The sequence below is a fragment of the Saccopteryx bilineata genome, chromosome 2 (assembly GCF_036850765.1).
Source record: "Saccopteryx bilineata isolate mSacBil1 chromosome 2, mSacBil1_pri_phased_curated, whole genome shotgun sequence".
NCBI classification, from domain to species: Eukaryota; Metazoa; Chordata; class Mammalia; order Chiroptera; family Emballonuridae; genus Saccopteryx; species Saccopteryx bilineata.
The window spans coordinates 222,884,493-222,908,567 of NC_089491.1; the positions used below are offsets into that span (position 1 = coordinate 222,884,493).

A 24,075-nucleotide genomic window follows, 5' to 3' on the forward strand; every position below is an offset into this window, starting at 1 on the left:
AATGGAAGATAAAGGAATGGAAATTTTACAGAGAAGGAAAAACAAATCCCTTAGAAAAATGAGAATAAATTCAACCTTACCCACAGAAAATAAAACAACTGAGATAGTCTTCACCTATCAGATTGGCAAAATCTTGCAAAGAGTGGTAACAATATGTTGGCGAGGCTGCCTGGAGAAACACTCCATCATATCCATTGCTAGGGAACTGGTACAGCCAGATATAGACAAGTATCACCTCTATGGAGGCATGTGACAATATTCATAATGGTTACCAATGCTTATACTCTTTAATCCAGCAAGTCTACTTCTAATAATCTCAACTAAAGGTAGACCTTCATATGTGTGGGCAGACATACTATCAATATATATAAATGGTATCTAAAGACGCTCTGTTTGTAACAATAAAAGATGGGAAATGACCTAGATGTCTACCACTAACGATTGGTGAAATAAATTAGGGAACATCTATATAATAGAGATTATAAGGCTGAAAAAATAATAATTAGGTAGCACTTTATGTACTCATATGAATGCCTCTGCATGGGGCACTATAAAATTAATTGTAGCTTCTGAATATTACCTAGCCAACTTTTCTAATTAAATTAAAAATGATAATGGAGATAAAGAAAATATAAGCTCCAACAAATTATAGAACACTACAAAAAGTGAGCTAGTATATTTGAAAAAATGTGCAAAATAATATTTTTAGAAATGAAATATAGTCAATGTCATTAAAAACTCACTGAATACGTTCAACAGATTTAACACAGCTGATGAGAGAACACTCAACACGGGGTGGCAAAAGGAGGTTTACAGTTGTGAGTACGCAAAAGAGAGCCTGTTCTTGCATTTTTATCTATTTTGTAGGAGATGTTTTTCCAGAGGAACAAATGTAAACCTGTTTTTGTCCACCCCTGTATAAGACATGCCTGGGGAAACTAGGCAGACTACAGCCAAGATAAAGAGAGAAAAATATGATTGCAAGGTCAAGGGACATGGAGGAAATAGTGAGAAATGCCAAATTTATCTCATAGAAGATCCCGAAGAAAAGGCTTATTATAGAAATGAGTGTGAGGCAATGGTGGAAATGATAACAGCTGAGACTTCTCTAGAATAATGACAAAAAAACATAAATTATAAGATTCAGAGTCTTGAGTAAGATGAAAAAAATAGCCTATAGTATTTGGATACATCATGGTGAAACTTCAGAACAGCAAAAGTTTTACTTGAATAAAAGAAGTCTCAGCAGCAAGCCGGGAGAAGAAATAGATGACCCTTAAAGGTATAACAACTGAATCTCATTGGAGTCTTCATTAGCAATAATGATAGCCAGGGAACAACAAAATAGCATCTTAACACTAGGAGTAAAAGGTCAACCTAGATTACAGAGCTAATTATGATTCAAGAGTTGGGGGAAAATTAAATTTACCTTTCACAGACTTTTATAAAGAAATCCTAAAGTACACTTTTCAGCATAGAAAAGTTGCTGTGTAGTATTCCACTAAATGGATACATGACAATTTGTTTCTCCATTCTCCTTTGTTGGACTTTGGGTTGCTTTCAGTTTGATGAAAATAAGAGTTTTATGTAGTTTCTAAATGACTAACTTTGATGGATAAAGCTTCTCTGGTCAAGTCTTTGGGTGGACATACACATTTACTAATCCTTTGCATATACTGTATTTTTCCCTCCATAAGATGCACCTGACCATAAGACATACCTAGGGTTTTAAGGAGGAAAATAAGGAGAAAAATATTCTGAACCAAATGGTGAGTTAACATATTTAATAAAATACCATATTTTTCACTCCATACGATGCACGAGCATTTTCCCCTCCACTTTTGGGGGGAAAATGTGCTTCTTATGGAGTGAAAAATACAGGACCTACAAGTGAAAATGCTGGGTCACAGAGCAGGAATATGTTTAACATTAGTAGGAGCTGTCAAACAGTTTTCCCATTTATACTGAACAATTTTGGCAAACTTTTTCCCTTAACTGAAAATTAGAGAAAACTCCACCAATCTGCCCCATGCATCATGCTCAATGGTGAACTATGATAGGCATTCCCATTAAAGAAAAACACAAGTGTCTATCATCATTTCTATTCAATATTGTCTCTCAAACGGCCTCACAGAAAGAAAAATGAAAGACACAAAATGAAGAAAGAATAAGAGTATTATTTTTAGATTAGATGACTGTTTCCATCAAAATTTAAGTGACTTTAGCAACTATAGTATTTTAAAAAGCGAGAATTTAGCAAGGTGACTGGATACAAGATTAGTACACAAAAATTGCCTGCCTGTATATGAAGCAATCCACTAGAAAACGTAATTTAAAATAATCCCATTTATAGTAACAGTATGAGCTAAGAAAGCACCTAGTAAAATCTCTTTGGAGAAAGTAACAAAACATTGATGGAGGATGCATGGGGAAAAGACTCATATAGTAAAGATTTAATTTCTTCTCAAGTTAATCTGTATGTTTAATGCATTTTTGAACATGATCCCCATATGGTTCTTCAGGGATCTTGACAAGTTAGATGAAAGGGCAAAAGTGGCTAGGACAATTTTAAAGAAGAATAAGAGGAGCAAGCCCCTGCCAGATATTAAGTCTTATTGTAACTAGAGAAATGAAAACCATATGATGCTGCATAGAGATAAAGAGCAACATCAAAGGGACAGAACAGAATACTCAGAAATAGACCCAGGTATATACTAGGTCTTGGTACGTAACAAAGATCTTATTAAAATTCAGTAGGTACTTTGCAAATGATATTTAACTTGAATCTAATCAAGCCCCTGGAACTAAGTGTAAGCTTACAGGAAATATGAGGTTTAGCAAACATGTTGACTGCTAGCATTAGGAAATACTCAGACAAATCTGAATCCAATATATTCTACGAAACAAATGGCTTTCAAAAAGAAGATAAAACAGCTAAGAAAAAAATTTGGGGGACAACTGGGGAAATGTGAGCATGACCTAGATATTACATGATATTAAGTACAACACTGTTAATTTTTAAAGTGTCATTGGAGTATTAGAGTTATATAGAAGAGCATACTTATTTTTAAGGGATGTATAATAAAATATTTAGAAATAAAATATTACGATCTCTACAACTTATTTGTAAATGGTGCAGCAAAAACACAAATATATATATGAATATACATACTGATACATGGCAAATGTTAAAAATTATTAAATCTACATGGTTGGTATGTAGGACATTGTTGTATTATATTTAGTCTTTTCTATTTGCATATTAAAATTTTTCATAATGAAATACTGAAAAGAATCAGAGAGGAAACTATGTAGTCAATAAATGATGTTGAAGAAATGAAATATCCTTACAAGAATTAGAGTCCTACTTTATATTTTAGAAAAAAAATTTAGAAAGTATATTGTATCTTAAAAAAGCCTTCTAGGCCCTGGCCGGTTGGCTCAGCGGTAGAGCGTCGGCCTAGCGTGAGGAGGACCCGGGTTCGATTCCCGGCCAGGGCACACAGGAGAAGCGCCCATTTGCTTCTCCACCCCTCCGCCGTGCTTTCCTCTCTGTCTCTCTCTTCCCCTCCCGCAGCCAAGGCTCCATTGGAGCAAAGATGGCCCGGGCGCTGGGCATGTCTCTGTGGCCTCTGCCTCAGGCGCTGGAGTGGCTCTGGTCACAACATGGCGACGCTCAGGATGGGCAGAGCATCGCCACCTGGTGGGCAGAGCATCGCCCCTGGAGGGCGTGCCGGGTGGATCCCGGTCGGGCGCATGCGGGAGTCTGTCTGACTGTCTCTCCCTGTTTCCAGCTTCAGAAAAATGAAAAAAAAAAAAAAAAAAAAGCCTTCTATTTTCTTTTACTTTTTTGATTTTTTTAGAGAGAGGAAAGGTGAGAGGAAGAGAGACACCGGAACGTTGATCTGTCCCTGTACGTGCCCTGACCAGAGATAAAACCAGCAACCTCTGAGCTTCAGGATGATGATATAACCAGCGTACTATCCAGCGAGGGCTCTATTTTCTTATAATAAGGAAGAATTTCTTTTTAAAAAATATTTTATTTATTGATTTTTAGAGAGAGGGAGGAGAGAGAGAGAGGGAGAGGGAGAGAGAGAGAGAGAGAGAGAGAGAGAAGGGGGAGGAGCAGGAAGCATCAACTCCCATATGTGCCTTGACCAGGCAAGTCCAAGGTTTTGAACCGGCAACCTCAGTTTTCCAGGTCGACGCTTTATCCCACTGCGCCACCACAGGTCAGGCAAGAAGAATTTCTTAAATAAGAGCAGAGTGAAAACCATAAGAAAGACTAGTAAATTTTATTTCACTAAATTTAAGAAAAAAATGTAAATAAAAGACACCAAAAACAAGTAAAAAACGACCAGAGAATTAAAAGAGATTTGCCATGCACATAACCCAGAAAAGCAAATCTCAAATAGATAAAGAACTCATATGTATCAATAAAAAAGATAAGTAGAAAAACATGCAACAGCTGTAAATAGAAAAATTCACCATCAGAGAAAAAGCTCAAACATCCCATAAACATATCAAAAGTTAAGTCATCTCAGAAGTGATTAATTAAAATATGGTACTATTTCACATATATAGGTCAGCTAAAAGCAAAATTGCGATAATAGTTTGATAGCATGGAAATTCTGATCAGTTCTGGTAGTCCAGTTACCTTGAAGACAGATTTGACAGTAGACAGTAACACTGATGACTGGCACACCAAATCATCTAGAAATTTCATTTCCAGAAGATCTTATTCATGTGCATCACATGTTCCCCACAGTACTGTTTATCACTGCGAATATTAGAAATAACCCAAATGCAAATCAAGGTGAAACTAGGTAAATAATCTGGGTATACTCATACAATAGAATACTGTACAGCAGTCACAATGAACAACCTAGTACTCATAGCAATGTCGAACATAAAAGTAATGTTGAACAATAAAAGCAAGTTGACAAAGGATATGAACCATCCAACAGCATTCATATAAATTTAAAAATACCAAGAAACCCAAACAACCAATCTGTGTTTTGTCATAAATACTTATTTATATGTATATGATGGTCAGCTTTTAGGATGGCTCTCAATGACCCCACTTCCTGGCATTTACCCTTGTGTCCTCTCCTCCCCCATCTACCAATTAAATAGGGCAGAAGTGATATCATGTCATGTCCAAGATTAGTTTAAAAAATAACTGTGGCTTGTCTTGAATGTTTTGTTGCACTGTCTCTCTCTCTCTCTGCCATCACTGGTCCTGGGGTGACCAGTGTTTTGGGGACATTCACACATGCCTGTAGCAAGGTCCACATAGCAAGAAATGGAGGAGTCCTGGCAACAACCACAGAACTGAGTGTGGAAGGGGACCCTCCAGCCTTTAGATGCCGCAGCCTCAGGGGAGACCTTGGACCAGCTAAGTCACCCCTTGATTCCTGACCCTCAGCACTGCACAGGCTCATAAAGTGCTGCAAAACTGGGGCCAGGCTGTTCCATAGCAATACAGAACAATCTGGGGTCCTTGTAACAACACAGGGAAATTATAAATGTGATATCATTACAAGAAGAATATACCAACTTCAGTGTAAAGGGTAACTGTGGGGAGCGCAGCAAGGCGGGGCTTTAGCCACACTACTTACTTACTTTTTATTTCTAAGACACATTCTTAAAGAAAATAGGACCGAACCTTAGCATTTGTTAAATCTGGGTATTCTATGAGTGTGTACATAGTACATGATTTCCTGTGATTTCAAACATTTTATTTAAAACATGCTGTAAATTAAAAATAAACACAGAAATAGAAAAAAAAGAAAGGCAGGGGGGTCTCTTTTCCATTTACTACTGTGCCACAGACCACTGTCTGGCTCCTAATTGCAGCCCTGAGGGGAGCAATTACTTTAATGGCTAAACAATTTGCCCCACTACAAGATGCATCAATGTACATTCCCACCACTGGTAAAATCCAACGGCTAAGTACTCAAACCTTAAATATATTTTCAAAAAAACAGTAGCAACACACTTCAATAAGAGCACCTAACCAAGAATGCATGATGAAATTCAGGAAAACGTCTCTGCCTAGAGACGCCTAATATCAAACTGCTTCCAACAGCACTTCCTGTAGGAACAGACGGGGATGATGATCTCCGCAGCATTAACTGAAGTGGACCATGTAATGGCTGTTGCCATAGCAGCCTCGACTTGGGTAGTATTTAACGAGAGAACAGAAATGGTGAGGAAGATTGCTTTGGATCTTAGGTTCTCTGGGTTAAAATAAGTAAAATGACCACAGTCAGAGATACGGTGTTTCAGGCTGTGTGGCCTCAGTCAGTGCACAGAGTGAGGCCCCCCCTCAGTGAACATCAGACAGGCTGAAAGAGTTAATGCCCGTCGGGAAGGTTCACATTTACTCATGATCATCGTAGATATGTACATGAGTTGGGTGATTTTATTTATCTAGAATAGGAACAGGCCTAAGATCCCAGAAGTATATTTTCCTTTTCATATTTCTCTTCTATTCTCCAAATCACTGTATCTTGCACGAATGATCGTGTGCTCAAACAAAAATACAAAGCATCACTTACTGAATTTATTTATGAGGATTCCCATTTTAAGACCATGATATAGGCAGTAAGAAATAATCACTGAAATCCTTCCCTCTTGAATAAATCAGCCATGATTGGCATTTTGCCTGAACACCCCCTTCTTAAAAACTCTGATTGATTTTTGATCAGAGTGAAGGTCTGCGTTCGGTGAGCGTTCCTGCCTGTCCTACAACTATATCTCAGGCTTAAGGCCTTCTTTCATCAAATTCATAGTTCCTTTCCTTCACCACGTGGTGATCTTGTATTTCATTATAACCCCCAATTATTCTTCTGTCTCACCTCCCTGTAGTTGGTTCTTTTTTCTGCTTCACATTTGCCTAGTTGTTCTATCCCTTAGCATGTTAGAAATACAACTTGGGATTTCAAACTGTTTCTGACCCTGACCAATGCACCAGACTTTTTCAGCCTTCTGATACCCAACGGGAAATGCAGTAACTCTCTGGCACTTCCCCCTGCTCACGCTTTCTCCACTCGTCTCCTGCATTCCACCTATGACTTGCCTAATCCTCACTAGCTCGACTACTCATCAGAAGCACCCGATCCTCCCACCCAACCGTGTTCAGTGGGGACACTTCATTCCAAGGCAACTGTCCAGTCTGAAGACATTTTCAAGTTTGAGGAGCTTAACTGTCCTATCAACTTTATTCTGCTCTTCTGGTTTCTTCAAAGACCTGGCTAAGCCCCAAGCCAGGCTTTGCAGGACAACGCTGCTCTGTCACCTCGTGCCATCTCATCAAAGGAATTCTACCAGAAAAACAGGCTACTTGGTCTCATTATTTTAGGATTTTGAGAAATAGCAGTGACAGGCGAGTACTTCTTATTTCATAGGACTTCTTTGAGGGAAAACATACGCAGCTGATGTATAAATTTTCTTCTTCATTCCTTCCACTTTCACTGTCAAACATTATAGTTCAGGTATATTTCATTGATAAGACTTTGAACATGGGTAATAGGCACTAGTGAATCAATTCAACAGCAACTAGCTTATCAAGAAGTGTTTCCAAGTGAGTGAATTGGTATAAGTACTCTAGTTAGGTCTCATGGCCCAGAGCAAGCATTGCTTACCTGCACAGGGGCTGGCCGCAAAGCCCAACCTCTTCCGAGCTCTGTCAAAGACCACGTAGAAGCCCTCCATCACAGTAGCACCAATCACCAGTGCATTCGTGGAAGGTGAAATGCCGAATCGGTAGCATTCATAATTCAGGCCAGCCCCCATCATGGGCTGGATGTAGAGCTGTGTAAGAGGAAAGAGTGAACAGCAAGAAAAAGCACAATCAGGCAACAGCACACAATTGTCACGGTCGCAGTGTGCTCAGAACCCTCCAAGGAGCCAAGGGGAGCCACAGGGAAAGAAGATACCAGCCCTGCCATCCAGGAGTTGAGATCATAATCATGGTGATAAACATTACTGAAAGTGACTGAGACATGTACATCACCTGTAACTGTACACAGGCATCACCATATAAGATTTCTCTCTCTCTCTCTCTATCTAATCATTCATATATCCATCTGACTGGTGATCTATCCATCCATCCATCCATCTACCCACCAGTTATTTATTGAGCACTTAATATGGCTTAGATACTGTCCTTGGTGTCAGCAATACCAGGATGATTAACACATGGTTCCTGCCCCAGCAAAGCTTCCCATCCGTGGGGGAGGCAGGTAAGTAAATATTGAGTTAGAAGTGGTCCCTTCTAGTGATAATGTTAACCTGCTAACTCTCTCCTCATCAAAACTCTTTTTTCACTTAATTTCTAAGACAGAGTCCTCTCTTCTTCCTCCTAACTCACTGGCTGCTCCCTCTCAGGCGTCTGTACTAGATTTGCTTCACCTTCCCCAACTGTCAGCATCCAAGAATTCCAGAGCTCTGGCTTCCCCTATATTTTTCCTCCTAGGTGACTCATGCAGCCCCCTGGTCCTCAACACATCTCCTGTGCTCTATGCTGAGACTACCAAATCTTTATGTCCAGCCCAAACCTTTCCTGCTATCGCCACACTCTTCTGTCCACCTGTCCACTCATCACTCAGTTGGCATCTCAAACGCAACACTTATAGAAACTGAACATTGGATATTGCCCCAACCTGCTCTTCTTTCAAAGTTCTCTGTCTCAATAAATCCATGACAAAACCATTACTGAGGCCTCAGAACACTGAGTCAGTATCTTTAAACTTCCATCAAAACCATAACTAGAGTCTGCAGCCTTCTTTTGAAACAGAACCTGAATCTGATCACTTATCTCATTTCCATTGCTACCACTTTTGTCCAGGTCATCATTGGCCTTCTCTCATAATCAGAGGCGGATTTAACGGCGGGCGCACTGGGTGCATACCCCGGGCCCCAGTTTCTGAAGGGCTCTGCAAAACCTCAACTTTATACTTTTTTCTAATGACACCAAGTTTGGTTTCATATGTGAAATTTTAACATTGACAGTATATTATATTTTTTATTTATTTAAAAATATGGTTAACATGTATTTTTATTTTCCTTGTTTCTCTCTTTTTTAAGGGGCCCAATATTTTTTTCTGAGCCCGGGACCTCAACTGACCTTAATCTGCCTCTGCTCCTAATCTACTACAAAGGGTCTTAACTGGTTCCAGGATGCCATCTTTCCAAAGCGATGGTGTCATCCCATCCTCTATCAAAGAGTCAGAATCACACAGGTGAGATGATTTTCTCAGTACAAGAGGGAGGACCCATCACAACCAGAGAGAAGAAATAGCATCAACAGACCAGAAGTTCTGAAGTGTGTGAGGACCCTGTCAGGCAGGGCCCATGCAGTGTTAAATAAACACACAATATGGCCCTTGACAACCCCTGGAGGCAAGAGTCTCTGAGGTTGTGAGTCAATGCTTAAAACAATCAGTGAGAAAGTAATATCCTATCAGTAACAACAATCCCTTTGATTTTTAATGGCAAAGTATTAAAATGTAGGCAATTAAGAGAATAGAGTGGCTTACTGTGAAATAATGACAAATATTTGGGAAAAATAAAGCAATAAAGTACAAAAATAAGTGAGAAGAAGGACTTTGCCCTAAAGGACAAAAGCAATAAGAAAAACTTGGAGGGACAAGTCAAGACTCATAGGCAGTCTTGGGTCTTGGGCAATGTGACCGGTGGGAATGTGAGAGGTAAGGATTTTGGAGGGAGGAGCAAGGACAGAAAGGAGACCAGTGGGAGGGGCTGCCGAATGATGATCGAAGGGCAGGCGGCCAAGGAAGAGGTAACGAGCGGAGTGGGGGGTGCGGGTCATTAGGATCCATGAGCACTAGAACAGTATCTAAAATCTGAACAGGAAAGGAAACCAGAAGTTGTGCTTGAGAAAACGTTTATGCGATAAAACTGACACCCAAGAAAGGTTAATGTCACTGTACTTCACATGCAGGGAAGTTCAGAGGGAGAGGCGTTTCCAGGCAGAGAGGTGAGCAAGGACACAGTGGTGGCAGTTCCTGGAGTCACCAACTACTAGACATCAAGCAGCTGCTATGTGTAGGGAACTGTTCCAACAGTGAGAGCTCTGCCCTGACTGATTTGTCTGTCATCCCTTCTTCAAGGCAAGGACTCATTCTGTTCCTCACTATATGGTGCCCAGGCATGTAATATCATGCCAGGTATACAGGAAAACCTCGATCAGTGTGGGTGAAATGAATGAGTGGGGTTAAGCTTCGATGAGTGTTAAATAAAATATGCAACTTTTCATGGGGATCATCTTAAACTAAGAAAAGGGTAAGGGTGGCCAGTTGGATCAGTACAGCATTGACCTGGCACATGGATGCCCCAGGTTTGATTCTTGTTCAGGGCACACAGGAGAAGTGATCATCGGCTTCTCTCCCCTTCCCCTTCTCTCTCACTCTCTCCTCTCCTCCCTCAGCTATGGCTCAATTAGTTCAAGCACATCAGCCCCAGGCACTGAAGATGGCTCTGTGGAGCCTTTGCCTCAAGAGCTAAAATTAGCTTGGTTTCAAGCATGGCTCCAGATGGGCAGAGCATCGATCAGCTCCAGATGGGGGTTGCCAGGTGGGTCTTGGTTGGGGCACCTGAGGGAGTCTGTCTCTCTATCTCCCCTTCTCTTACTTAAAAAAAAAATGTTGGGGGGTACAATTAGCTGTCATAGACACACACACACACACACACACACACACACACACACACCTCTACCTTCAAGTGAACTAATTCCATAATGGAACCCCAACAATTATCAAGTACAGTGCAACTGATAATACTGATGCAAACAGAACTTGTGTCTTTCACTCTGTTCTTTCTGGGTGTCCCAATGCACGTCCAATAAGAATTCCAGACTGTAAATCTGTAACATGTTGGAAAGCTTAAGTACTTCTCTGGATCTCAGAATAAACACTGCCTTAAACTCAAATGAGCACAAATTGATGAACCAGTGGTATTAAGATGAAACTATTTACATTTATAGGACTATATGAAAAAAAATCAGAATTTGACTGTGAGCCAGGAATTGATTTTTTAACAGGCCAAATTGGACTCAGCTCATGTGTTTCTTTTTGGAAAACAGCATTGGTGATAGACCAAATTTAAGGTAACTGCCTTTCTACGACTCATTTCTGCCCTCACCCGGCTGTAATAGCTGGTGCCTGGGAGGTGCCAGGGAGAGGCTCTAGTCTAATATTTTGTTGGCAAGGAGCCCTATGATTGCCCTGAATGTCAGGAAAGGGGTTGGGCAGGCAGAGCCGAGGTGTTAGATGTCCCCAGTGCTGTTCTTGAGGAGTGTGAGGTTCTCATGATTACTCACAACTGTCCACCTATAATCCTTTCCAACAAGGCAAAGGAAAGCAAACATGGTGACATTGATTAAAAAATCAGATAAATGGTGGGAAAAGTTGATTTCTAAAAACAAAAAACGTCAACATGTCAAAGTCAAGCAAAAAAAAATATCTAGAGTTGCATAAGTGAGACTAAGGCTGAATTCTTATGCAGAGATACGCAAATAGAATGCAATTTCCCCAAACCAGTCTCCTTATATTCCTATACTCACCCAGTGCTCAGTCCTAAAGCAGCCGACAATTCCCAGGGACCCTTCAGCTTTGAGGGCTATAGCCTGCCCTGGACATAATAGATTTTTCCCTGAGTGCCTGCTTTTCCCTCCTGCTTCTTACGAGTCCTTGACTCTGCTGGCCACCCATATGCCATTTATTTGCCAGCACACATCCACCTTTGTCCTCCAGCTAGGTTTCAACTTTAGTTACAAACCACACTGATAAAATAATGTCCACATTTGGCTGGCTGACAGACCAAAATGTAATCATAAAGAGTACATTATTTTAAAGGTGCCGAAAACATATCATTCTAACATCACACTTTGCAGTACTGTTCATCCAAGGATATGGCGGGTTTCTGAAAATGTCACTGGCAAGTACTATTATTTCTCCTTTGGAGTTAAAGAGGCAGACACAGAAAGGGCTAAATGATTTGCTTAAAGTTATAGTGTGAGTCAAAGGCAGTCCTGAGATAGGTCATAACTCAGGCCTCCCACACTCAGTCTGTGTGTCCATTGCTGGGCTGTATTTCTATCTTTTCCCCAACTAGTGCCCATTTCTGGAATGTACCCTCCCCACCCCCTACTCATATAAAGTTGAAAATGTGAGAAAAGGGAGCATCATTCCTTACTGGTTTCTTCTGAAATTACTCCTCCTTTCCTGTCCCCCAATCTCACTCCTTTATCCCAGATCCACCAAATCTTAGCAGAGGCGCACGGACTTACCCACTGAACAAACAGTTACCGGACCCTACCCTCTACTACTGTATGACGGAGTTAGGGAAGGAAGGATGGTCTTTTAAACTCATGGTTCTCATCTTCAAGGAAATAATTTAATTGAGAAAGAAATATAAGTGTGTGTGTGTGTGCCTGTGTTTGTTTCCAGAAAACAGAAGTCAAAGGAAAGAAAGGCAATGGCGTAAAATACCCTAAAGACAGGACCCCATGTCAGATGAGTAACCTGGAAAATGCGCATTATGAGTTTGAAGGGCAAGCTCACAAACGGGTGATTCTGCTCAGCAGAGTCAACAAAAGATGGGCTGTTTGGAGTCCGGTCTGAGAGGGTGGGAAGGACTTAGATCTGCAGATGGAGTGAGGATCAGAGGGCATTTCAGGCAGAGGGTGGTTGGTGCAGGGGTGGCGGAAGCAAAGGTCAGGAGAGGGGAGCAGGCAGTGACCAATGAGCAGAGGATGGAGGGTGTAACAGGAGATGGGCTAGAGAGCAAGGAAGGTCCGGTGGGCAGGTCATCGAAAGCCACACCAGGGAAATAGACCACCTGCATTTAAGCAGTGGGATTGAAAGCTTTGGGTTAGGAAGATCTAAAGGAAAAACAGACTGGTGACTGCCTGGAGGGCATGCTGGCGGTTCCCAGAGTGGTGGAGGAGGGACATGAGCTACAGAAGAGCTATGGGGAGAAGAGGACGAGAAAGAGGGAAGAACATGACAAAGGAACAGACACTGGTCTACTTAGATAGATCTTAGGATGAAGAAGGAATCAATGATGTATTGAAGATGAGAAAACATGTTGTCTTCATCTCTGCAAATCCAGTTTTAGTCTTTATTCATAAATAAATAGCAAAAACCCATATGTTGGTGTTGTGGGAGATGTTGCAAAAATATCCTCATTTCTTGACATTTTCTTGTAGTCCATGCCCGTATGATGTGACGCGGCAGCCCCGCCTCCACCCGGCATAGGGACCTGGCATCTACTTCCCCTTGGGTAGGCAGCTCTGTGCCAGAAACGGTAGATAGTTCTGGGCCAAGACTTTTAGGAGGCCCTGTGTTTCTTCTCTCTCACTCAGAACCCTGTCACCACAATCTGAGTCGATGCTGGACTTTAAGACAACAGCCCCATCACTCCATTGACCTAGCCACCAAATAATGAGTGAGGCCTCCAGACCACAAGGCCAACCTAGACCCAGCCAACCCACCAGCTGACCAAACACATACACGAGCAAATCAGCAGGCCCGCCAGGCTCACCAACAGGAATTAATGCTCACTGATTAAAGCCACTGGGTTTTCCTGGTGGTTTGTTATGCAGCACCATTGCATATCTAATAATCAATTCCTAACACGGGTGCGACCTCTGAATACATCCATTACACACGAAGTGCTTTACCTCCGCACGTTACGCATGGAAGAGAGACCAGCACAAACGCAAGCCTGTACCTGAGGCAGGATCGTGATGCGGAAGGATCTGCTGGAGTTCTCGTCTCGCAGGTAGATGGAGATTTTAGGGAAGTAAGACCAAGGTGTTTCAGAATTCGACCAGCATGCTAGCTGGGAGCCAGTCCAGAAGCCATCAGAGAATTCTGGAATCTAGACAAAACACGATCGTGAGAGAAACAATGACTAGTCCAGTGCGTCAACAGGAAACAGCTCCCAGCTCTCCTTGTCACCTCACCAGATGCTCACAGAGATAAACAGTGTTTAATTTGGACAGTGCAGTGGAGACACCAGTTCCCTGGAAGAGTAACAGTGATGACAAAATAACAACTATTAAAATTACTGAGGCATGCGGAGCACTTACTAGCGTTAGGCACCATTATACACGCTTTGCAGCAGTAATCACTTTAATCCCCAAACTCTGCCATCAGTGCGGAGTAACATGAACCCCTCTGCTTTACAGATGAGAAAACCAAAGCACAGAGAGGGGAAGTAACTCGCCCACGGTAACACAGCAGTTGGCAATGCCTTTTTAAAAGAGAGATCAGATCCTAAATATGGCCCTTAAGGACGTTTCAGACATCATCTCTCCTTTGAATTCCCTGAGCCTAGCAAGCTTCCTCCTGGTGCAGAGTCCTTTGTGGGAGCTCCAGTCTTCTAGAACATCTCTCTCCTCTTCTAGATCTCAGCTCATATAATACTTCATCCAGGAAGCCCTCCCTGACTACTCCATATAACGCTGGTTCTCCACTGAGCATCCCCTTCCTGTAGCACCTGCAGTTTTAAATTTATTGTGATTGGTTGACTTCCATTTCCTGCATTAGAATCAGAGTCCTCTAAGACAGGGGCCTGCTCCCTGCATCCCCGTGTCGCCCTAACACCCAGCCTGTGGGATAGGCTCAGGAAAGATTTGCAAGAAATATGAATGGGTGGGAACACAGGACGTCCACCTGTGCCTCTCATCAGGGGATGGTACCCACACATGTCCACTAGCACGAAAGTTGTAAGTTCCACCACGCCATCTCACTAGGACCAGTGAAGGCACCCAGGCAGGCCTACCCTGTGCTTGCCAGCTCCCAGAGGGAGAATTGTACTGGAGGCTCCTCTTCTAACACATGTGCCTCTTCCAGCACAGAGTCTGGCTTGGATGACCACTGGAGGAGTCTATGATGGGGACAGAGCTAGGAGAGAGGGGTCTTTGTCAAGAAAGTGTCCCCGAGGTAGAAATACCTGGGCTGAGTTGAGCAGCGAGTGGTCATTAGTGAGATATGTTGGGGGAAGGAAGGCAGGGCATGGGACTCACTCTACTGGATGTCACAGATGATGACCATGGAGGCTGGTGCAGAAGACAGGAAGGGGCATGAGACAGGCTGGGAGAGAACCAGGGGCACCATTGTGCATTTATCAGAAATCATTTATCAGAGATCTGAGCTTTACCGCACCCAGGTGTCATTAAGGTTTCAAGTAGGATGTGTGTAAGTCACTTGTTCTCCTAGTCCAAACTCCAGGGGCCGCCCTGAGGCTAGACTGCTGAACTCCAGAGTTACAGGCCAAAGGGTGGAAAGAGGTGATGTTGCTGTGGGTGGGGTCACTTAGGAGAGGGAAGGGAGGAGAGGGGGCCGAGGACCCACCAGAGTAATGGGCCAGCAAAAGCAACAACCAGGAAGAGGGAAGGGAAGAAGTGCCAAGAGAAGGGTGTGATGGAAGTAGAGCAGGAAAGCAAGGATGCTGTGGAAATAAATGGGGCAAGAACTGAGGATGTCATGGTGTCACGAGATGAAGGCAGTGTGAGTGTCACATGCTACACAACCACACATGCAGGCACCAACCCATTCTCCCTCCTGGGGCAACAAAGAAAGAAAATATCTTGTGGTCTCTTCATCCATCGAAGCTTGTCCTCCTGGACTGTTCGGGAATGATCTGTAAAATTTCTAATGCTGGCATTAATATAGTTTCTCCTTTTATAAAAATTAAGTCCATCTGAACTGCATCCTAGGAATGAAACTCTTGCCAGATGAGTTGATAAGAGGTGGGGCAGTCATTTCGCTGGAAAGGGTGTGGCTGGGCCTGCACCCAGGGCTCAGAGCACCAGCGTCAGCACTGAGAGCACGTCCAACCACACATGGAGAATGAGGCTCAGAGAGGCCAAGTAACTCGCCTGAACGGCACAGCTCAGAAGTGGATGGGGGATCATCCGCCTGCAAAGGAGTTTGGAAAGCCTCCAGGGACTAAGCCATGTGGGGGACAATTTTGACCTCAGGTCACAGAGCTTTAATGTCAGAAATCATCTAAAAGTGGGGTCATCCTGCTTGTGTACTTTAGAATGGGAGAAGCACATGGCCCGAGCCACACAGTGTTGCAGCTGAGCCAAGGTCTCTGTCATGCGCAAACTCCCCTCCCCCCAGGTCATTTCAAAATACAGACCTACAAACCATTCATTTCTAAATCCTATCTCTACAACCCATGCCAGGAGCCAGAGCCCGATGTCTGTGCTGTGCTCACCCTCCGAAGCCAGCTCTTCCCCTAAGCAGCAGGAAACCTGAGCTGAGTGAGTGGCTTAGACCAGCCCAGCAGATGGAGAGAACAAACCCTCCTTTGGTCCACACACACACAGACAGAGATACCACACACCCCGCCCAAGACAAACTGCCTTCCCAGCTTCCTCCTTTCTGACGCAGGCACCAAAATCACAGGATCGTTGTTGACAAGGCAAACAAATGTTGTAGTTTCCTTCCTTCCACCTCGTGGTTTTCTTATAGTTAGTCCTTCTGAACACATGACACAATGACCTCAGGAGTGCCAGTGTCTGTCAGCCACAGCCCCGCGTTCTCACAGCCCCGAGAAGGGCTGACTTCAGTCGGCAGGGGCCTACATGAGGCATGCTGGAGTCATACATGGAGGCTCTCAGCATTTCCTTGGCACAGTGGGAAAGCATGTATAGCTCAGAACATATGAAGATGCTCATGTTCACTCTACTGAGGACATCCTTACTATTGGGGAAAATCAGCTGACTACTCCAGATTTCAAGCCTGGTCTTACGTGCAGCTAGGATTCTAAGTTTAAGGCTCTAAAAATGCCACACACACACACACACACACACACACACACACACACTCTTTCAGCAGATATTAGATGGCTGTGGGCTGTCGCCTTGAAGACCTTTTAGTTCCAAAATGGCCTCCATGTTCTTTCTTTTTTATCAATATTTCCCCTCTGCCTTCTTTTTGTTTGCCTGCTGCTCTTCCCAAGGCTGTTTTAGACGTCTGAAGTTTTGGTTCAGGATGACCACAAGCCCTCTCTCCCTTCCCAAGTTTTCCCCGTAATAAAATAACTGCTATTCAATGTCCTATCGATGCTTTTTTAATTCAGCCATCCCAATGGAGTAGGGAGATACTCAGCCCAATTTGATACTGGGATAAAGACACTGCAGGAAACACTCATTTTTGGTAACATTGTGAAGGTGGTCCTGCACAGACGGACACTTATAAAAACACCCAAGAAGCCCAGAGAAATGTTTATATTGTATTCAAGCAGTAGCGGCACCATGTTTAGACATCAGATAGAAGCTTCTCTTTACCGAGCACCTGCTATGCCTGGCCCCTGAACCCAAACCTCAGAACAAGCCCACTGACAATGCAGAGGCTCTCAGAGGCTACGAGACCTTTCTCCAGGCACTCTGCCAAGACATGCCAACAACTAAATTAATTTAAGTGCCACTGGACAACCCCAAAGCTGTGATCTTTCCAATCAATGCCATTTGTCTACTCTGATGCCTCAGACAAAAATGTTGGGGTCACACTGGGACTACCATTAGCCAGGTCTCCAAAAGGCATGTTGTCCTTGACCATGAATTCAGTTGATTTCTGAGCATGACCATACAATAATTACTATATTGGCCAATAAGTCCTTGTCTTCTGTGAATCCATTCTTTCATGGAAGAATTAAAATCCCAACATGGTATGAATGAAGGCCTAAAAGGAGTACGGTTTTTGCTTTATATCTTTAGTTTTAAAGGCTATAAACACATTCCTGGTTTCCTATTTATTATAATGTAGCATATTACCAAGTGCTTTTTCTCTCAGAGTAAAATAATGCATTACACCCACTCACTATTATTTGGAATACAAAAAGGCACTGCCCCTCAGGTCCACATCCTCTCAGGTTAAAACTAAAGAAATGACTTGCTGATTAACATCAAAGACTAAGATTGTGAACTTTATAAGTAATAGTTAAAGAACAAACAATCATTCTAAGTCCTCAGATGGAAACAATGAGAACACATGGCACCACTACTCAGCATGAGGTCATGACCCAGTGTCCTCCGAGATTCACCAGCGCCCTGAGAACTCACCAGAGACATGCGGGCCACAGCTTCGACCACCGCATCGAAGACCTTCTGGGGCAGGCGCAGCAGAGTGGTGCCGCTGTCCACGATGGCCTTGTCCGCATTATACTAGAAGAAGGGGAGGGGTGGGGAGAAGGCTCGTGAGTGACAGGGCACTCCACATCAGCACAGGGCTCCAGCCGCCATCACTGCCTCTGTTTTCTACAAATTCAGGCAGCCCTCCTGCCTCCTTGGTGGCTACAATTAATTTTATATGCTCAGAGCTTGGAAAACAAGTTCCAACTTCACAGATAAAGAAACTGAGGCCAAAAAGGGAAGCAACTTGACCAAAAAGCAACAACCTTCCCAAAGCAGAGCTTGTTCCTTATGCAGAGGTGCCCAAATTCCCTTGCCAAGGAGCCCCTATGGGAAAAGAAGGAAGACACACTTATTTCCAGAGGTTGCAATGACATATTAAATGCCATTTACGTAAATCATACAAAGTCAGCTCTCTATTATGTTGCCAATGGAGGGAGAACTAGAGCCACATTCAGTAAGAGGATCTCACATGCACACAAACACACAAACTGGCTATATTTTATTTTAGGCCCTTTGATTCTACCACTGGCTTCCTTAATGGCAAATAAGTGTCTTCTGACAATAAACACAGTGTGGACTTAGCACTATCACAGTGGACGACAGACCACCATTGATCAAGTTCTCATGGGTGTCTCAGAGGCACCTGTGCATAGGGGCATTTGTGGTGAACTGAGTGGTGTGTATGGAAGGAAGGTATGGAAAGGCTGGAGGTATATAAGGCAGGACTCTAATGAAGTGCAGTGGTTTTCATAGACCATTCTGAAAGTGTAGCAGATGGAGGCTCCCTCAAGTCCTCATGATCACAATGCCATTACGGGCCACAAAGAAGCCACAATGCAGCAAGAGGTATGCACAAGGTTAGAGAGAAAGCTGGCCTCACAAAGCTGCAGGCCTGCCTCCTATTGGCATAGCAAGCCATGCTCATCCTTGGAGTATAGCTTTTCTTCGAGTGAGAATTATATCCTGGGGGAGTAGGTAGCTCTGAATGGAAGATAAAACTAATGACTTATTTTTGGTTTCATGTGGCTGATTTTTTAGACCCTCTCTGTCCCCTTACACTGTATAATGCATCCTCTTCAACAGAGTCCAAGCAAAAGGGGTAGCTCTAGGTACTTCTCACTCACCACTTTAGGTTGATTTTCCCCTATTAAGCCAAATAGTGGTAAGAAAACCTTTTTTTTTTTTTTAAGAGGAATCAGAAGGCCCTGAACCTTTTAATGTCATGAACCCTTGATTTATCTTGCAATGTATGTGCCTTCTGATTTCATATTCAGGTCCCAGCTGTGATATTCAGGTGACCCAGGCACACACAGACAGATAGGCACAAAGAGCTCAAAGTGTAGCTACCTCTCTGCAGTCCAGGTTAAGGTTCTGTCCCCCGATTTCCAATTTTAGAATTTCTATCTGATAATACCACTCCTCCTTGATTGGAGTATACCAGATATCTCCTTTGTACAAACTTGGCTCAATTCCACCCAGCACCTGGGAAGGAAAACAGTCACAAGAGTAAGAGAAAGAATATATAGGCAATAAAACAGTCTCACACAGCAGCATGCCCTTGTAAGGCGCACCTTCACTGGAAATAGTACTTTCACTTCAGTCTGATGTTACACAACAAACATATTAAGCTTGGGAATCAGGCAGGAACATTTTGCAGCCAAGTATCCAAAGGTCAAATAATATTCTGTCCCAGTCTAATTAAGATGCTTTGGTGGCTTCTTTCATCCAAAGAAAGAGCAGGGAATCCCACCTTTACACTATGGAGATTTTGTCCCAAAAGAAATGCAGTAAAATATTAACCACCCAGACCCACAATACGTTTAGTTTCTCAGAAGACAGAGGATGAGCTCTCTCCTCCCACACATCTGTATGGAGTGCTGAACAAAATGGAGCGTCCTTAACCAAAACTTTATTTTGCAAAACTATATAACCTTACCCTACAAATCCTGGGCTGCCCTTCCCCTGGAAAGGGGTAGAAAGGTGTTAAGAGCAAGTATACTGCTAACAAATGGAAGTTAGCTGTGCCTGCTTCTCATAGCGGGAGAGCAGAGGAGTCGGCAGCACCCGCCCTGAGGGAGGAACCTCCTGTGCCTTCTCCTGTCGCCTCCTATTTAGATGTCTGGGTGCAGGTTCCATAAAGGGGACACTCAGGCTACAGCATGTCCACAGGGCCATGGCCTTGAATGAGTCACTAATAAACACTTTTATCTGCATGAGTGTGTGTGCATGTGTGTGTATGTGTATTGAGAGAGAGAAAGGATATACAGGTGTCCCTTGTCCCTGTCTCCCCAAACTTACAAAATCACAGGCATCCCCTTTCTTCCCTTCCCTGGAGTAAGGCCCGCCTGGTATATCCCTCCCTGTTTCTCACTTGCCCCTCCCCCCACCCATCAAAACCAGTTACCTTTCAAAGGGAAAATTTTAAAAAGCTTTAATAGAATTTGGGGAAGCAATGAGAATCATCTTCTCAATGGCAGGATGATTAGGAACGATAAAAATAATACCCAATTCTATCCATCTTTTAAAAAGTTTTCTATAGTAAGGATTATCAAAATTTTCTAGGAACTGTGTTTACCTATATGTCCAATATTTCTATCAGGGTTTTTAATAAAATGAAAAAAGGAGCCCCAATGATTAGTGAGTTTTCGCCTGTTGAAGACTGAAAGATACCCACAAGACTACCTCCGTTGGTACCAGATCCGGCCACGGGCAGTCCCGCCCCACACATCTGCATGGAGAAGACATTGGGGATTTTTGCTTGCGTCACGAGGGAATCAAAGAACGTCTCCAGAGAACTTGATGGCTGCAAGAGGATGATAAAGGACAGTGCTTCACGCTGTACAGTCTAGACAAGGAACGACTCAGGGTAGACGCTGCTTTATACTTAACATTTAATTTTTTTCATGGCTAAACAATAAACAAGCTTATGATTAAGGGCTTTCAACAATAAATTAGAAACCTCCAATAGGATTTCCTACTACTTGGTATCTTTCCTTTTTGGTATGACTTTTGGTGTTGTAAAAATGTAAGTATTTCCGGAAGCTATTAGAATGCTGTCACATTTATCATCATGGCTGCCTCATGAGGCGGGTGTGGAAGTATGGGAGCGGACTACCGAGGGTGGTGGTAGGTTCTAACTGTGGACATTTTGGGGTAAGGAGAGAATAGCTGCAGTTGTCCATCACACTAATAAGAGGTGCCTGACGTACGGGAACAGTTTACCTCAGATCCCAGACCGTGGGACAAGGCTTAGCTCAGGCACCTGTCCGCTGAACTCTGGTGAGCAGGGAATTAGCAGGACAGGAACAATGCTATACTCCTCAAGTTGGGAAGCTGTATTATTCCCCACAGCCATATTTCACTGGATGCCCTCCTTACATGGAGCTGTATATTTAATGGGATATCCCCATTTCTCCAGGACTCAAGAGAAAGAGGGATGGTCTATGGATAGCTGAGTTGGGGGTGGGACCACGGGTGCTGGTGGTCATAAAGGAAGGTCATAGACTTGCACTGAGCTTTTGGCTTTGACAACTAGGAGATCTGAGAGTAAGTCACTGCAAGTGTTAGGTCTTGGTGAGTGTCGGGAGCCGATCCACAACTGCTGGCTGACAAGGTCACAGCAGGAGCAGACCCACAACTGCTGGCTGACAAGGTCACAACAGGAGAAGACCCACAACTGCTGGCTGACAAGGTCACAGCAGGAGCAGACCCACAACTGCTGGCTGACAAGGTCACAACAGGAGAAGACCCACAACTGCTGGCTGACAAGGTCACAGCAGAAGAAGACCAAAAACTGCTGATTGACAAAGTCACAGCAGAGAAGACCAATGGCTGCGGAGTGACAAAGTCACTGCAGTGAAGACCAATGGCTGTGGGGTGACAAAGTCACCACAAAGGATAGGCACAACGATACTCCCCCCTTTTGACTTTTTGAATTAATCTGGCCTTATATCCCCCCTTTTTTGGGTGTGTGCTATTATTTGTGGCACGGGGATAATAGTACCGTGCTTTCCCTGTAGATTCGTAGTAATTTCTTTGGAAATGAGACAGAGGGTGTAAGTTCCACAGAAAAGCCTGTAAGCCCCTTGAACTGGGCTCATAGACATAAGAGGCTGGCTATGATATCCCTCGTAAAGGGTTAAGTTTGTAGGAGAATTCCTTCTTAATCATGTTAAAAAGAATAGATTGACTTGTGAATGGTTAGGAGGCAGTGGCTGTGCACAGAGCACACTTCGGCCTTCACTTAATTCAACATTTTTCCTCCCTAGCCTTTTCATGTGATAAGTAGAGAAACATTCCTTCCTGCTTCTTTGATCTGCAAATATCTGAGAAGAATAGAGTCAGAACTTAACTAGTGTTTAAATATAATAAATAAGTAATATTTGACTAGACAATAGTATCTTAGGTAAGGTATAGTAGAATGGCCCATTGTGTGGCCTAGAATGAGAGCGTAGTCAGCAAAATAAGAAGGTTTTACTAAGAGAATTGTCTTTTGACTAAAGGCAATTGCTAGGCTTTCTCAATGGGATGTTTTCATGAGATTTAAACATGTAGGGAAATCCATGGAATGTCTTGTGTTGCTGTTGGGCTATCTTGCAAGTGCACTCTGCATATCTTTGGATGAAAGCTATTCTTGATGTTATGTTAATTTCTTTAAAGGCAAGCCTTTTAGAATCTTGAGAAAAAGTAGGACACTGCATAAACCCAAGGCCATTTACCTGAGCAAGCGGTGGTCCATTGTTGTTGTCTGCTAATCTCTCTCTGCCCCTTAACTCACAACAGTAGTAAAGTTAGTTAACTTTTAGAACTAATACTCTAAAAGTTTTTACTGATGTTGTTATCGCTATTCAAGTTATTTTGTATTTTGAATGATTTGCTACCTGATTTGTGACTCATAGATGTAAATTAACTGTTATCCGGAAACATGAAAACATAGTGAAACAAAAGTAATAATTAACACCATGTGATTGTAACTCGGTGTGCGTGTATAAAAAGGGAGCTATACTAGCATTTGGTAGAGATGCCTGGCAGTAAATGCTAACCGGAGAATAAAGAGAAAGAAAAGAATTCGGCTCTCTCACTACGTTTTCGCGGACGCCGTCTCCTCCTGTGGGACCCCTGGATCACCGCCGGGGCTGGACCCCGGCAGGTGAGAACTTAACTGTGGTAGCACAGATGCCACATTCCAACCAGCTATGGTTAACAGAAGGCATGGTCATTTATTACCCATGAGATAATTCTGGAGGAAGGAAGAGGAGAGCTCCATTATCAGACAGATATAAATCTTTCCATTTATTCAGTTCATTTGCACTGGTTTCCCACTCAGCATTGTAGAAACTGGCAGAATTTGGTACAATGTCTACGTGTAGCCTTTGTCTCCACACTTTGTGTTTGGGTCCTTGAGTGAGAGAAAGGCATCCCTTGAAATGGGCTGGGCCGGGTGCTGACCATTTTGCCCATCTCCTTTTGCCCATCTTCCTGAGAAGCAGCAAGGTAAACACTGCTCGGAACTGAATCCTGGCTCCAGCACTTGCTAACCCTGTGACTTGACCCATTGTTTCCTTAACTGTACAATGGGGATAAAACAGAGTTGTCCTGGGGCTTAAGTGGGTTGGTGTCTCATACAGGGCTTGACACAGTGCCTGGCACACACTCAGGGATCTGTTACTATGCTGTTATGTCATTCCTCAGTAGGACTGTGCCCCAGGATCCCTGTACAGATTTTACAGCACTCTGATCCCACAACCAAGAGAACCTGGTTCAGAAAGTGTGTGGTTGGACCCACGCATCTGTAATGAGAGACCCTGTGGGCGGTTCTGATGCACATCCTTGGTGGGAAGATCTGGGATTGAGGAGGGACCATCACACACTATGGCCACCACTCACTGTCCCAT

General features: G+C 43.3%; 1 protein-coding gene across 1 annotated transcript in view; it reads right to left on the bottom strand.

Moving 5' to 3' along the window:
* BACE2 (beta-secretase 2) overlaps positions 1 to 24,075 on the bottom strand; it is an 87,561-nt gene that overhangs the window by 20,330 nt on the left and 43,156 nt on the right. Inside the window, exons 4-8 of the mRNA XM_066259343.1 lie at positions 20,856 to 20,984; positions 19,529 to 19,663; positions 18,110 to 18,211; positions 13,762 to 13,911; positions 7,650 to 7,818 (exon numbers count right to left, since the gene is read on the bottom strand). Coding sequence (XP_066115440.1) covers positions 7,650 to 7,818; positions 13,762 to 13,911; positions 18,110 to 18,211; positions 19,529 to 19,663; positions 20,856 to 20,984 — 685 coding nt within the window. The remainder of the gene's footprint in view (positions 1 to 7,649; positions 7,819 to 13,761; positions 13,912 to 18,109; positions 18,212 to 19,528; positions 19,664 to 20,855; positions 20,985 to 24,075) is intronic.